Source organism: Oenanthe melanoleuca, chromosome Z, assembly GCF_029582105.1.
Source record: "Oenanthe melanoleuca isolate GR-GAL-2019-014 chromosome Z, OMel1.0, whole genome shotgun sequence".
In the NCBI taxonomy this organism is placed as follows: domain Eukaryota; kingdom Metazoa; phylum Chordata; class Aves; order Passeriformes; family Muscicapidae; genus Oenanthe; species Oenanthe melanoleuca.
This window is the reverse complement of record NC_079362.1, coordinates 26384434-26397726: the sequence shown is the minus strand read 5'-3', so window position 1 is coordinate 26397726 and position 13293 is coordinate 26384434. Positions and strand designations below refer to the sequence as shown.

The 13293-nt window shown below is 42.0% G+C and overlaps 1 protein-coding gene across 4 annotated transcripts in view; it reads right to left on the bottom strand.

Moving 5' to 3' along the window:
• SVEP1 (sushi, von Willebrand factor type A, EGF and pentraxin domain containing 1) overlaps positions 1–13060 on the bottom strand; it is a 124125-nt gene extending 111065 nt beyond the window's left edge. For 2 of the 4 annotated variants that reach the window (XM_056513625.1, XM_056513626.1), the window contains exon 1: positions 11639–13055. In XM_056513625.1, coding sequence (XP_056369600.1) covers positions 11639–12157 — 519 coding nt within the window. In that variant the 5' untranslated portion in view covers positions 12158–13055. Of the gene's footprint in view, positions 1–11638 lie in introns of all 4 variants that reach the window. The other 2 variants (XR_008842534.1, XM_056513627.1) reach the window with 2 other exon arrangements.
• Positions 13061–13293: the final 233 nt, after the last annotated feature.

Genomic DNA, 13293 nt, shown 5'->3' with positions numbered 1-13293 from the left:
GTAGTGTTATTTGTAATAAACATTTATAACTAATGTATTTAGCATTAATTGTGCTATTTTAAAATAGAATATAAGCAACTTAAACTTCTATCCAGCTTCTTATGTATTCAGGCTGATATTCTCTACTCAGGATGTTTGTTTAAAGCTATTTCAGTAAAAATGGCTCTTTTTTGGAAAAAAAGGACAAGGAAAACATATGTTCCATCCCTACTTACTTGGTTTTGGCAACTGTAGCATCTCTGAACTTTGAAAAAATAACTTTCAATCTGCAAATCACATAATAAAGGTGGAAAAATATGCCTCAAATCCATGCAAGTTGTGGAATGTGCATAACTGAGTAAGAAAACACAACTCACAGAGGGTAAAGAGACATAATGGAGATTGCCAGTGCTATTCTCTGAATATCCCACCTACATGCAGATTGCTCTAGCAGAATATGATTTCAACTCATGATTGTGTCATAACATGTGCAGAAGGGGGAACAAAGCTTAATTTTGGAAGGATGGCAATTTCTGCAGTATTCTTCAGCCCTGTTTCCCTTGGTGCATAACAGAAACCTTCACACACTTTGTATGTGAAGGTAGTGGACAGCACTACACATTGCCCTGGTTCTTCAGCAGTTAATGCTCATAATCAGCAGCAATCAAACTTCCATGTTTTCCCTAAACACAGAGACATGTCTGCGTGGCCAGTGAACAAGTGAGCTGGAGCCCCAGGAGTCCAGACAGGATGACAGATATCTCAGGATGATTTAATTCTGACTAGCAAATAAGCAAAGATTTTTGTTTTACAAAATTTAGACTGCTACAAATGCCTGCTGATGCTCCTGAAACACAAACCCTCCATGACTTTCCATGTAATCAAGAAAGTTCCTGGTCCCATGAGAAATTGCTTAGAAAGACTTTTTAAAAGATGTGGGTTTGAGTGAGTGGAAAACATCAGGAAAAGACCATCTTTGAGGACCAAATTATTATTTTTGAGGTGAAAATAAGCCTTGTCTACCTGACCCTCAGATAAGGCAAGTCCCAACATCTTTTCTATCCTCTGCATCTCAAAGGACAACAATCTCTTCAAGACAGCACCCATGTCACACAGACATGAATTGAGCTAACAGGTAAGAGAGCAAGAAGCTGTCTTCCTGCTACACAGAAGACTTGAATATTCATGCACTAGGGAATCTGAGTAGAGAAACAGACAGACAGACAGACAGACAAGATTGCTACATATTGCCCCTAGAAATCAAAACAAAACAAAACAAAGTGACTGACCAGCTTGGCCCTCATGTCTTGCAGCTGTAACTCTAGACACAGAATCCCTGCTGTATAAAAACAGAGGAAAACAACAAGGGAGGGAAAGAAACATCCAGCATGGGGGGGGGTCATGGAGGAGGTAGAGGGAGAAGACAAAAGTCTGTTTTGAAATAATTTGTGTATGTCCATTGGTCCACTTAGTATTTTGTTTCTTTTTGTGAGGACAAGAGGACAGGCCATCATTCTGTCAGAGCTGCTGACAATCCAAGTTATCAGTCTCCATTCCTCTTTGCAATATTTGTGCAGCATTTCACATAATTTTTGTTTTCTCTAACCCTGACTCACATCCCTCTATTCTGAGAAACCCCTCTCTTTCCCTCTCCAGAAAGCTGGGTTTTTGTTCCTGAAGATAAAGTTCATATATTTTAAAATGTTTGTTCAACCCCTAAACTTGCTTAACCCCTAAACTTTTAAGAACATACAGAGATTGTTCATCAGCCCCTGCCAACTTCATAGACTTTATCTACATAAAGATGACTTTTTTTTCATGGCAAGGCTTTGCAATCTCTTCTTGTCAGGTTCTTCAACAAATACAGTTTTAAAGCCCTCTATAATGTACTAGTAACTTTAAAATATCCTGAGAACCTATTTCTTTGACATGAATATCTACATCTGTTTCTGATTTTACCATCAAATGAAACTGAGCACCAGCCATAATTCAAAATACAGGGCTGAATGGCCTGTTAAACTGACAATTTAGCAGATTTGGTCACCACTATAAATTAACAGGGGATAAGTACAAATGAAACAAAACAACAAGTGCTCTTCATGATTGAATAGAAATTCACGGGGACACTAGAAATACCTAGTCTTTTACCATTTCAGTGACAATTTTCTTGTCTACACTTCTTTCAGAGGAGTGGTAGATCAGTCAGTTTCAGTAATTCTTCCAGATCTTAAATAAAACATTCTTTTTACATTAGCAAAAGGTTATTACCATCTGTATTGTGTTCAGTGACTGTTTGGTGTGTACAAATATCTGGGAGTCTAACCAATTTTTTGTGCCAATAAAAGCCCTTAGAATTAAAAAATGAAGTCTTGTGCAACAAAAAAGTTATCATAGAAAATCCTCTAGAAATTCACTACTGTAGTGGAAAAACTAAATCCTATTGCTACAGTCACAAAACCAGCTCAATTCTAACTTCTGCATTTTTAGCATTAATGTGGAGCTTGTAACACAAAACTAGGAGAGGTGAAGGATAGAAGGGCAAAGATTCTTCAGCCACTTGACAGCCATAGCAATGATGTTGTCAAAGGTTGTTACTGTCTCAACAACATCCTCTGCATGCAATCCATAAACATGTGATCTTGGGCCTGATGCCTGTCCTTACTCTCTCTTGATTTTAAAGAAGATTCTGTCCATACAGAGTTGAATATTACTATATCTATGTAAAGGGAAACAAGCTGAAATGGGCTACCCCTTCTCACTTTACAGACCAAGCCTCCAACAACATCATAGAGCCCCAGGACAAAATGCTTAAGTTGGAGCCTAGCCCTCAAAATAACATTACCCAACATTCACCTTGTAGGAAAAACACTACCTAAGGGCTACAAAGTGAATGCCATTCATTATAGATCAGGAAGAACCACCACTGCATCTCAGAAGCAAACCAGGAAGCTTTCCACCAGAGAGCCATTTAGCTGTGCTACCCCAGACCACTTACACTGGATTTCTTTTCACCTTAAGAAAGATACAAAACATACACATCAGGGGATGAGTTCTGAATAGAATGAAATGATTATTTTTCCTAGTTGATCACTTACTCAATATAAAAGAAATAATTTTCATTTTCTATTATTATAGAATTAATTTAACTATCTATGATGTAACATTCGTTAGTAAACTTATACTAAAATGAATAAATGTTAGTTTATTAAAACACACTGCATAGATTTGCCCCATGTATTCATAAGAATATTAAAACAGTACATCCTAATTTATCATAGGTGACCTCAGAAGCAGCCAGCATTTTGTTCACAAAGGAAAATGGCAATGCTAAATCTCTTAGCCAAGCTGAACTTCTGTTCCAAGGTTTCTTTGCTTTTCACCTTTCCCACAGGCAAAAATGTCCAAATCTGACAGGAGATTTTATGTAAATAAATATTCTATAAAGAAAAAAATAACCAGGACTGTGTTCAAACATAGCTTTTGGTGAAGCTGAGATATTTTATCACTGAATGCAGAGCACTCCTGAGGAACCTGGTCATCTCACAAAACTAATGCAAAACTAGAGGGTGACAAACATAGTTCCCCTTCATCATGAAACTGTTGACAGGTGAAGAATTGTTTGCACCTGGCAGGCTAACACAATGCTTACTCTTCAAAAACCACTGGCCTGTGGAAGCACACAATGCTAATTCTGCAGGAAGAAGAACTGGAAAGCAACCAGCCCAACTGTGCAAACTTTTACCAGCTCACCAGGCAGTCAACAACTTTGGGGCTGCCTGCCACCAGGGATCACTAGTCTCCCAGGGCAGAGAGCATGTACAGAGGGAAGGGAAGGTAAGTAAATGACTTTGGGGAAATGATTATCATATATATGTTTTTTTTCTGGGAAAACCTGTGAATATGTACATAACACACAGCATATAAACAGGAGCTTTTTATGCACTCAGCATGCAAGACATTTTGGAGGAGATATCCCCTCATACATCCAACTGAATAAAGAATGTCTACTTCTTAATGTTATATTGGTGCTAAGAAGTTTTATTTTAGTGATTTTTGGTAACAATACAAATGTTATTCCTGTACATGAAAGACCTGGCTACACCTCCTGAGCTCCCTCTCTAAAACAGCAAAGGTTTGATTTCACCATGTTTTCTCTCAGTCACTATCCATTGTTATTTTCACTGCTCAAATCAAATGAATCTTATCCCCTCTTTAGGTTTCAAAATGAACTAAAAGATATTCCACAGTTAGATGCTGTGGCTCCCAGTCCTTCCCACTCTTTTCCGCACTGCTACACAGGCTCTAGATAATGAGATGTTACATATCTAGAAGAAACTAACTAATATTAAATCTTCTCTTGGATATCCACCTAGAGAGAAATGCACTCTTAATTCAGAGAAAATATGTATCTATAGAAATAATTTGGATAATTAAAATATTTAAGTAATTCTTTCTGGCAGGCATGACCTGAGTAAATCTGAGTAAATCACAACTCTGTCAGACAACCCCACTATATATATGGATGAAAGCACACAGGTGAAAAAGCCAGGCATGCTCACAGCCAGGAAATGTACTGATACGACATCTGAGCAAAGACTGACAGACCTAGGAATGTTCAGATGGAGGAAAAGAAAGTTTAAGGTCCTCTTATCCATGCATATATATATAAACACTTTATGAGGGGAAAATGTATACAGAATCTTCTAATTGGTAGAATCAGGCAAGAAGCACACATTTAAATACCAACACTCCACTTAAAGAGAGGAAGTAACATTTCTGTTGCAAGAGTGATCAACCATTGAAACAGGTTTCCCTGGAAGTTTATGGCTTCTCCATCCCCAAGTATATTCAAACACCAACTCAGACACAGTCCTGAGCAACCAGAACAAAAGCCTGAAAAAGCCAAAACACCACTGGTGCTGTAATGACAGGAGATACTATACAGAATTTTGACTCACACAGCTGTGCTAGGACTGTTGGAGCTGGTGATTTGAAATTGTGTGGCCTGTAGTTCTGACTCTGAACTAGAAAGAACAGAATGAACCTAGTTTCCAGGAAACAACTAACATGCATATTCTTAATCTTCTATCATTCTGACTTCTTTTAAACAGGGTGTTAAAAACCAGGGCATGTTATGTGCACAGGTATTTTCTGAGCTCTTGTGCTATATAACCTTTTAACAAGTTTATCAAGACTTTGCAAAATTGCTGAAGGCTTTTATATGCTGCAATGTTGCATGCTGTATTCAAAATACCATTTGTTAATAGGTCTCATTTTGATTTGAAAAATTAAAAACACTAGTTTTCTTTGTCTGTGAGCAGTTTCCATCATTATATAACAAAGATGTTATCTGATTTCTTTAGTACTGCTCTGGTCTTCTGCTAATAATAAAAATAGTGACTCAAAAATATTTTACTAAATACGTAACTGATTTTCATGTATTTTCAGACCAGGCAGTCATATCACTTTTGACTAGTACATCTGCCAAATATTTGGTTTTTTCGTGTTTGTTTCAAACATTTATTACTTTAAATAAGCAGGGAAAAAGAAGAAAAGCTGAACTGAATAATTAATTCCAAAAGGACAAACACAATTCATGACCTGGCCCATCTACTGCCAGCTGTCACTGCTCAATTATCATCTGAATATATATATATTTTTTTTTCTCTTCAGGACTGCTAGAATTGAGCAACAGTAACACAAAATTATCACTGATAAGAGATGTTTCAGACCAACTGGGTGTAGGGAGAGTGTTTGGGAGAGAAATCCATCTCTGCTTAACTGTTCATACTGTGTAAGCTTTGCAGAGCACCATGACTCTGAACATTAAAGCTCTTTACAGACTGCTGCTTACATTCAAAGAGGCTTTTCATCTTCCTGATTGAAGCTGCCAGTGACACCTTGAACCAGAGGGAGTATTATAATTTCAACAAGAGCTTTTGTTTTGCATTGTGTTAATGTCACAGAGAAGTAAGCAGTTCCAAAATTTAAGCAGGGTGCTGGTCCTAGAAAGAACCTGTTGCTAAAAGCAATTGCACTTTTAATTTCTACACCTTGAAAAGTCAGAAAATTCTGAGCATCAGAAACATGTTGTGTCACCTGCAAAATCTGAGTCACAAATGCCAGTAACACATGGAATTGGGGGACAAAGGGTAAAATATGTATCACAGAACATGCAAAATAAACATTCAGAAGGTTAATGCTGAGGCTTATGCCAGGAACTACTCCTAAATATGATGTATTTTGCTGTAAAGGCCTTTTTTAAGCCTAGGAAATTAATAAAAAATAAACCAACTTGTTTTGTCTTGACTTCTTCAAAATTTTAGTGCCAGGGATTTATTGCTTCTCTCAGAACAAATCACTCAGCAGCTTTTCTGGTTTGTCTTTGTATCTCTGAAGCACAGCACTTGATAAGACTGATTTCTCTGTGAGAGTCATAACTTTTAAGGACTGGGAATCAGAAGGGGCTTATTGTCAGACCATTCCAAAAAGGCTCTGAGATGACAACAAAAAATGGTTTTCTCATAAAAAGGAATGTCTATTCCTGAGACATTTAGGATGATATCATCTAGATAACATAGTAGTGAAAGATTTCATTCATTTTATTGTTGGTTACATCGGCAAAATTTTATTTTGTTCAGCAATATCTACAGCAGACTTCCAAATTGCATGCTTCTGATTAGACCAAATGCAAGATATAATTTTGTGAGCACAAGCAGAAGATTCCAAAGAACAGGTTTTCAACTATAGAAAATATTAGTCCTGATTGTGCAGCCACAGATATTATACTAAACAGAGCCCTTTTTGCCTCTCCCGGCCAAAAGGTCAGAGAAAAATTAGCTACTTAATAACTTCTAAAGGTAGGTATATTTCAGGCTTAGTCTAAAGGCAATGAACAATGTGCAGATGTGTATCTTGACTCTGACCTTGCCTTACTAATCTTGTGAACAGACCCGATGCAAGGCTGGAGTATGCAGGACCAGCACTCTTTACAAACCCCACACTGATTAAAACTGGAGATTTAAGGCTGACACTAGTGATGGCTGACAGGAACTCTACTTTTAATTTGGCAATCCCTAACTACCAGCTCTGCAATTGCAAAAGTGGCCAGAGAGGTAAACCAAGTTGACTTTGGGTTTTTTTCCACCATATCTTTAACATAGATTCCCAAGGTCATGTCAAAACCCAACGCTGCCAACCAGTCAGTTAGCTCTAGTTGACCTCAGCCATCATCAGATATTTAGAGCATGATGCCAAAGATAACCTAGAATCTGCTACTCTCTCATTATCAGCTGCAGATTTTGCAGAGGTCATAGCAATAAAAATCCACAAACACATTCTTGATAACCAGACAACATACATGATTCTGAATGTTCATATTCTCGGTGAGAGGGCACTACTTTTTTTTTTCAAATAAATAAATACATCAAAAAACAAATCAAGTACACAATAAGGAAATATTTTTGCTTCTTTAGCTTCAATAATTTTTTCATTTTAACTTGAAAATGAGATTATGAATCTGAAAATGCATTGAATAAAAGCTAATTTTCCTAGTGGGTAACAATACTGTATCTTGCACTCCCGTTCTTTTGTCATACAGAAGAACCAAAGGAACTGTTACTTATTTAAACAAGCACTAAATAAGCATTAGGACTGTTTATCCTAAACTGATATGTGCTTACATTCTTTTGAGAGATTTTTTTTTTATTTAATATTTATTAATTGTAACACAGAGCATGGAATTTGACATGCTGGCTGGACATTTGTCATGCTTCCTCAAGAGCACGTTAGATACAAACACTAGATTTCAGAGACCAGATTCTCAGAAAATGTGTAACCTTATTCTGTAGGTGACAAACCTTCCACTTGCATATACCTATACTTATACTGACTTCAACGGAGTGAAGATGAATTATAAAAACAAAAAGATTACCTTTTTAATGCAACAATTATTTTTATAGCACAGAAGAATTCCCAAAGGCTCTCTCACCTTCTGCTTTGCCAGATTTTTTACAACATTTGACTTGTCTAAGGCCGTCTGAGTACTACCTCTGACTTCTGCTCAATAGTAATGCACACCTACTACTTCTGCTTCAATTATGAAGAGAAATTGTACCCACTTCCACTGAAATACAGAAATAAGATTATCTTTGTCTTAGGAGATATAATTTTATCAAAACATTGCCACGTGGAATAGTTTAAGTAATTTTTATTTTCATCTTTGTTTTTTCAGACCCCCAAAACCAATACAGCTTCAGGATATCTAAACTGTCCATCAATAAAGATAGCACACCAATGCTGGCCTATTTGTAACTGTGACTCTCAGCTGCTAAAACAAGAAGCCACTAAACTTCCATCATTGCATGATGACTGCTCAGCTCTAATTAAAAACCTATCTAGTAACAAATGCACATCCCTCCCACCAGGCTGCTGTTAGCAGTGGTTATCTCTCAGGATCAGAAGCTCTAATACAGTTGCCTAAAGGTCTCTCAAAACTTTTCACCATTGAGGTCTTTTGTCTTTAGATGCATTCCTTAAGCATCAGGAGCAACACTTGCACAAACCTGTTTGTATTTTCAATTCTGCTTTGGTTCTTTCTTGCTGTCACAACAGCTCAGGCTTTCCATAATGCAATAAGCAATCTGCTCAACATAAGCTGCATGTAGTTTGTGCTGTCCCACTAACTTATGCTGTGAAAAGCTGAAGCCAAAGAGTTTTGAATTAATGAGCTCATTTCTTCCCCTTTCTGAGACTGTTTTCATGTGCCTTAAAAGAAAGACTCCAAAAATGAGCACTTGCTAGCTCAAGCATGGCACGAAATCACAAACAAGGTGGCAAACCCAAACACCAATAGCGGTTCAGCCATTCTCATCAGGATGCTGCCTCTTGCCACTGTTTCTCGTGGTATATTTGGCATATTTCTGTGAATCACGTAGAATTTATCTTTAATCTGCTGGGTAGGAATGCCAAAGTGTGGTCTACATGGCAAAAGTTAGTAAGGACAGCTTTAACAAAACACAGAAACTCTGCAATAAAATTGTCTCCCAAGTACCTTTGGAGAGGATGCAAAACTGCAGTGCCAAGGAGAACCCTGTCATGTTTTCAAAGAAGATGGACACTGTGTGGTTGTGGAACAGCTTCTCAAAATGAACAGGTCTGCTTTTAGGATGATGTTTAGCTGCCTCAAGTTCTGAGAGAGCTACTGCTATGTAAATCTTGCTCCTGTTCACTCATGTTCCCAGGTCAGACACGAACTGGCCCTGATGACCTTGCAGAATTCACTTATCTCTCTGCCTTTCTGGTTTCAGTGGAATAGTCACAGATGTGAATTAATCACTTTGAGACCTACCAGTGAAGAGTTCTGCATGACGATTTAAGTGTTGGGCTTATTCTAACAATGCACTTCCCTTCCTTTTCTGTTGCTATACCATGTAAGTGATACAATCCCAGAGACTTTGTAGACGCTTTGCAGATCCTTTTGAGTTTGGAAAAGAAGCAGAGAATTCTGGTCAGAAGCATAAGGAATCCCAAGTTGAATGTAAAAGAAAAAGAATAATTAAATAAAGAGACATTTTAGAAAATTGGAAGAAGAAATAATTATGGTTGCATTAAAAGAAAGTTAAAAACACAACGCAGAAGTCTAAGAGTCCAGAGAGAACAGCAGTTTTGTTATACTTAAAAAACTTTCTAGATTTATTCCAAAAGTAGTACGTTAAACTTAGAACAGTAATTTTCTGAAGAGTGTCTAGAAAGGAGAGTATTCTTTGAAGACGTTAATTTATCTGACATGAAGAAATCATGCTGAAGAAAACCACAGTACAGTATCTCTAACCAAGAGCTAGTAAGCAGACCGGAATTTAACCTTGTCATTCTATCTTAATTTTCCCTGTCACCATGTGAATATTTTTCTTCCCACATTCTTAGAAGAACACAATGTAAAATGACAGTCATGCTGTTGCAGCCACGAAGTTTAGCAGGGCTCAAGAAACTAAATGGTGGGTTTCTGAAAGGATTTTTTTGTTTATTCCACTTTAAAGATATTAGTCAAGATTTCATATCAAGACAACAGATGGTATTTCTTAAGCTTATATTTTGTTTTCAGTAGTTATTTTTAACTTGTATCATTAACTTTTTCACACAACATCCCTGGGATGGATCTATATTGAAACATGGCTTCACAGTGGAAGATCTAATAGAGTGATGTGTTTTCCTAAAGCAGGTTTGGCATGTGCAGCTCTGAGCACAGTGAACTTGTTTTCTCCTGCCAAAAGTGAAGAAGAGAATAATCTCTGCCAATTTCATATGCCCAGCAGTGACGCACCTCTTGCAATCTCACTCTTCAGCTCCAAATGACAATTTGGAGTAAGCAGTATTTGAAGAATTTGGAGTGTAAGTATTTCAAGACAAGAGCACCCAATGCTCAGCTACAGGACACTATCAAAAATTAGATGGAAAAAAAATAATCAAAAATGAGACTTGATTTGGTGATATGTTTCTGAACACAGAAGCCAAACTACAATGAAGAGCCAGGCCTAACCTTGTGAAGAAAGCTTCCTGAATAGACTGGCTGTCCATTAACCATCTAGTGGGAAGTTTCCCCAGTGTGATCAAGTGCCAAAATGGGCTGCCTAGACCAAATTTCTGCCATGGGTCTGCATGACAGCATGACAGTGATTGCGTTACAGTGTCTGGAAATGTTCCTGGGGACATGCTCCTACGTACTGGTACACTGTACACAGTTTAATGGGACCTTTGTAAGTCATCAGCAATTAAAACAGACACCTGGCAACAGTACAAAGGTATGTCTGACAGCTAGCAGGCACTCAAGTCCTGCTGCCATGAAACCAGGCAGGCATTTCAGATGCCAGACCTGACTCGTATGTATCACTTCTGAAACTAAGACATGGCTCCATGACCCTTTAAAGAACAAATTTCACACATTTTGTTTGCAAGGGCAGTAGAAAACATGTGAGTTGCAGGTGCAGACAGCACGGGAAGATAGTGACTAATTGCTTTGACCAGACTATTCTGCATCCCACACTACACCATTCCACACCCCATCACACAGCCCTACACCCCTCGTCACGGAAAATCCTCGAACAACGCGGAAAACCACATTCCCGCACCACACACTGCACAGAGCACCACAGCACACCGCACACCGAGCCATCGCACCCATCGCACCAGAGCACCCTACGCACTACTGCGACTCACATCGCCGCGCCTTCCTTCCCTCGATGCCGGGACCTCGCCTGGCCACAGCGCAGCCCGCACCGCGCCGGCGCTGCGCCTCACGGCACGGGGCTGGCTCCTCTCACCGCGCCTGCCCGCGCATCCCCCGCATCCCCACACCCCGCGCATCTCTGCATCCCGCGCATCTCTGCATCCCGCGCATCCCCCGCACCCCGCGCATCTCTGCATCCCGCGCATCTCTGCATCCCCCGCATCCCCGCACCCCGCGCATCCCCGCACCCCGCGCATCTCTGCATCCCGCGCATCCCCCGCACCCCGCGCATCTCTGCATCCCGCGCATCTCTGCATCCCGCGCATCCCCCGCACCCCGCGCATCTCTGCATCCCGCGCATCTCTGCATCCCGCGCATCCCCCGCACATCCCCGGACTCTGCGCATCTCCCGCGCATCCCCGCATCCCGGCTCACCGCCGCCTGCTGGAAGGCGCCCTTGGTGTAGGTGCCGCCGCCGCGGTAGGCGATGGCGGGGATCTCGCGTCCCAGCAGGGCGCACTTGTGCTGCTGCGGCCGCCGCCGCGAGATGTAGTCCACGCGTGGCACCACGTTGCTGCGCGAGGAGAAGGTGACGATGGCGACGCGCGTGGCCGCGGGCACCACGGGGAAGTCGGAGAGCAGCTTCTTGACGAAGCGCAGCTCGCTGAGGAAGTTGGCCGGACCCACGCTCGACGACTCGTCCACCAGGAACACCAGCTCCAGCCGCCCGCTGCGCGCCCGCAGACGCCGCACCTGGCGCTTGAAGGCGCGCCCCAGCTTCTCCACCTTGCTCTCCGTCGTGTCGGGCAGCGGCGGCGCCTCCAGGGACGGCGACGCGAAAGTTGGGGCGCGGAGGAGGGCGCCCGGCTGGCCGCCCGGCCGGCCCTGGGGCGCCGACGGCGACAGGGACAGCGACAGTCCCCCCCAGCAGCAGAGAGCCACCAGCGGCCACATGGCGCGGAGCGGCGCGGGGAGCCGCCGGCAGCCGCGGGAGAAGAGCTGCTGGCCGCCCCCTGACGCCCCAACTCTTCTCTACTCGGAGGGGCGTCCGGCCTGCCTGCCTGTCCGCCTGTCTGTCTGTCTGTCTGTCTGCCTCCCCGCAGGTACCCGCGCCCTTTAATCCCCCGCGGCTGAGGCGCTGCCCCTCGCACGCCCCTCTCTCCGTGCTCCTCTCCTCGCCTGTCGGTAGCGCTCTCCCCCGCGGTCCCTCCCCGCCTCCCGACGCCCCGTCCCGCCCCGATGGGTCCCGCTCGCCCGGCGGGGCGGGGGGCGGCCGCTGGCAGCGCGCCGAGCAGGAGCGGAAAGGCGGGACCCCCCGAAAAGTGACGGGCTGGAGCTGCTGCTCGCGGGGACGGAGCGAGGGCTTGCACTGACACGTGCTGAGTTAATCGTGGTTAATTTAGCCCTTTGTTTTGCGGGGAGGATGCGCCTGCGGCTGGGGGGTTTGGAGGGTCCATATGCTCTGGTCTCGCTTCTGGCTCTGTCACACTCTCCCTCTCTTGTTCAAGGGCACACTTCAGCGGCCTGGGGACTCAGTTTTACAACTTTCAAGATGCGGCAATACTTTGTGTACATCTCGCAGAAATGACAGTGAGGTGTCCAGATATGTGGGATGAGCATCCACAAGGGTGTGTGCATCAAAGACATGGACAGCACTTGCATATGTGCATCAGCGTGTGTACGGGAGCATATACACTGATGTCGCAATAGTGACAATAAACTGTGCTTGTTATGAAAAATTCCTGGTTGCCATGTGCAACACTACAAGCCATTTCTTGGAAGAGGTCCTGTGCTGTCTTGCTGTCTGTGAATCACTTTAGGAGAGAGATAAACTTGCAAAGAAACCTCCTGCCAAATTCAGATTCCACTACCCTTCAACCAATCTTAGTACAGATTTAATTCTCAAGAATATTATGAGTTGGCAACTTGGTTTTATTTTAGCCATTGGTTTCAAATGGAATAGTTTTCTACTTAATCAACTGCATTTCCAGGAGTAACTTAGTCTCGGAAAAATTTCCCTGGGACAGATTAGCCATGTTAACCTGTTGATTGCAACTTTTGGCCTTTTGTTGGTATTTTCCATCCTTTAC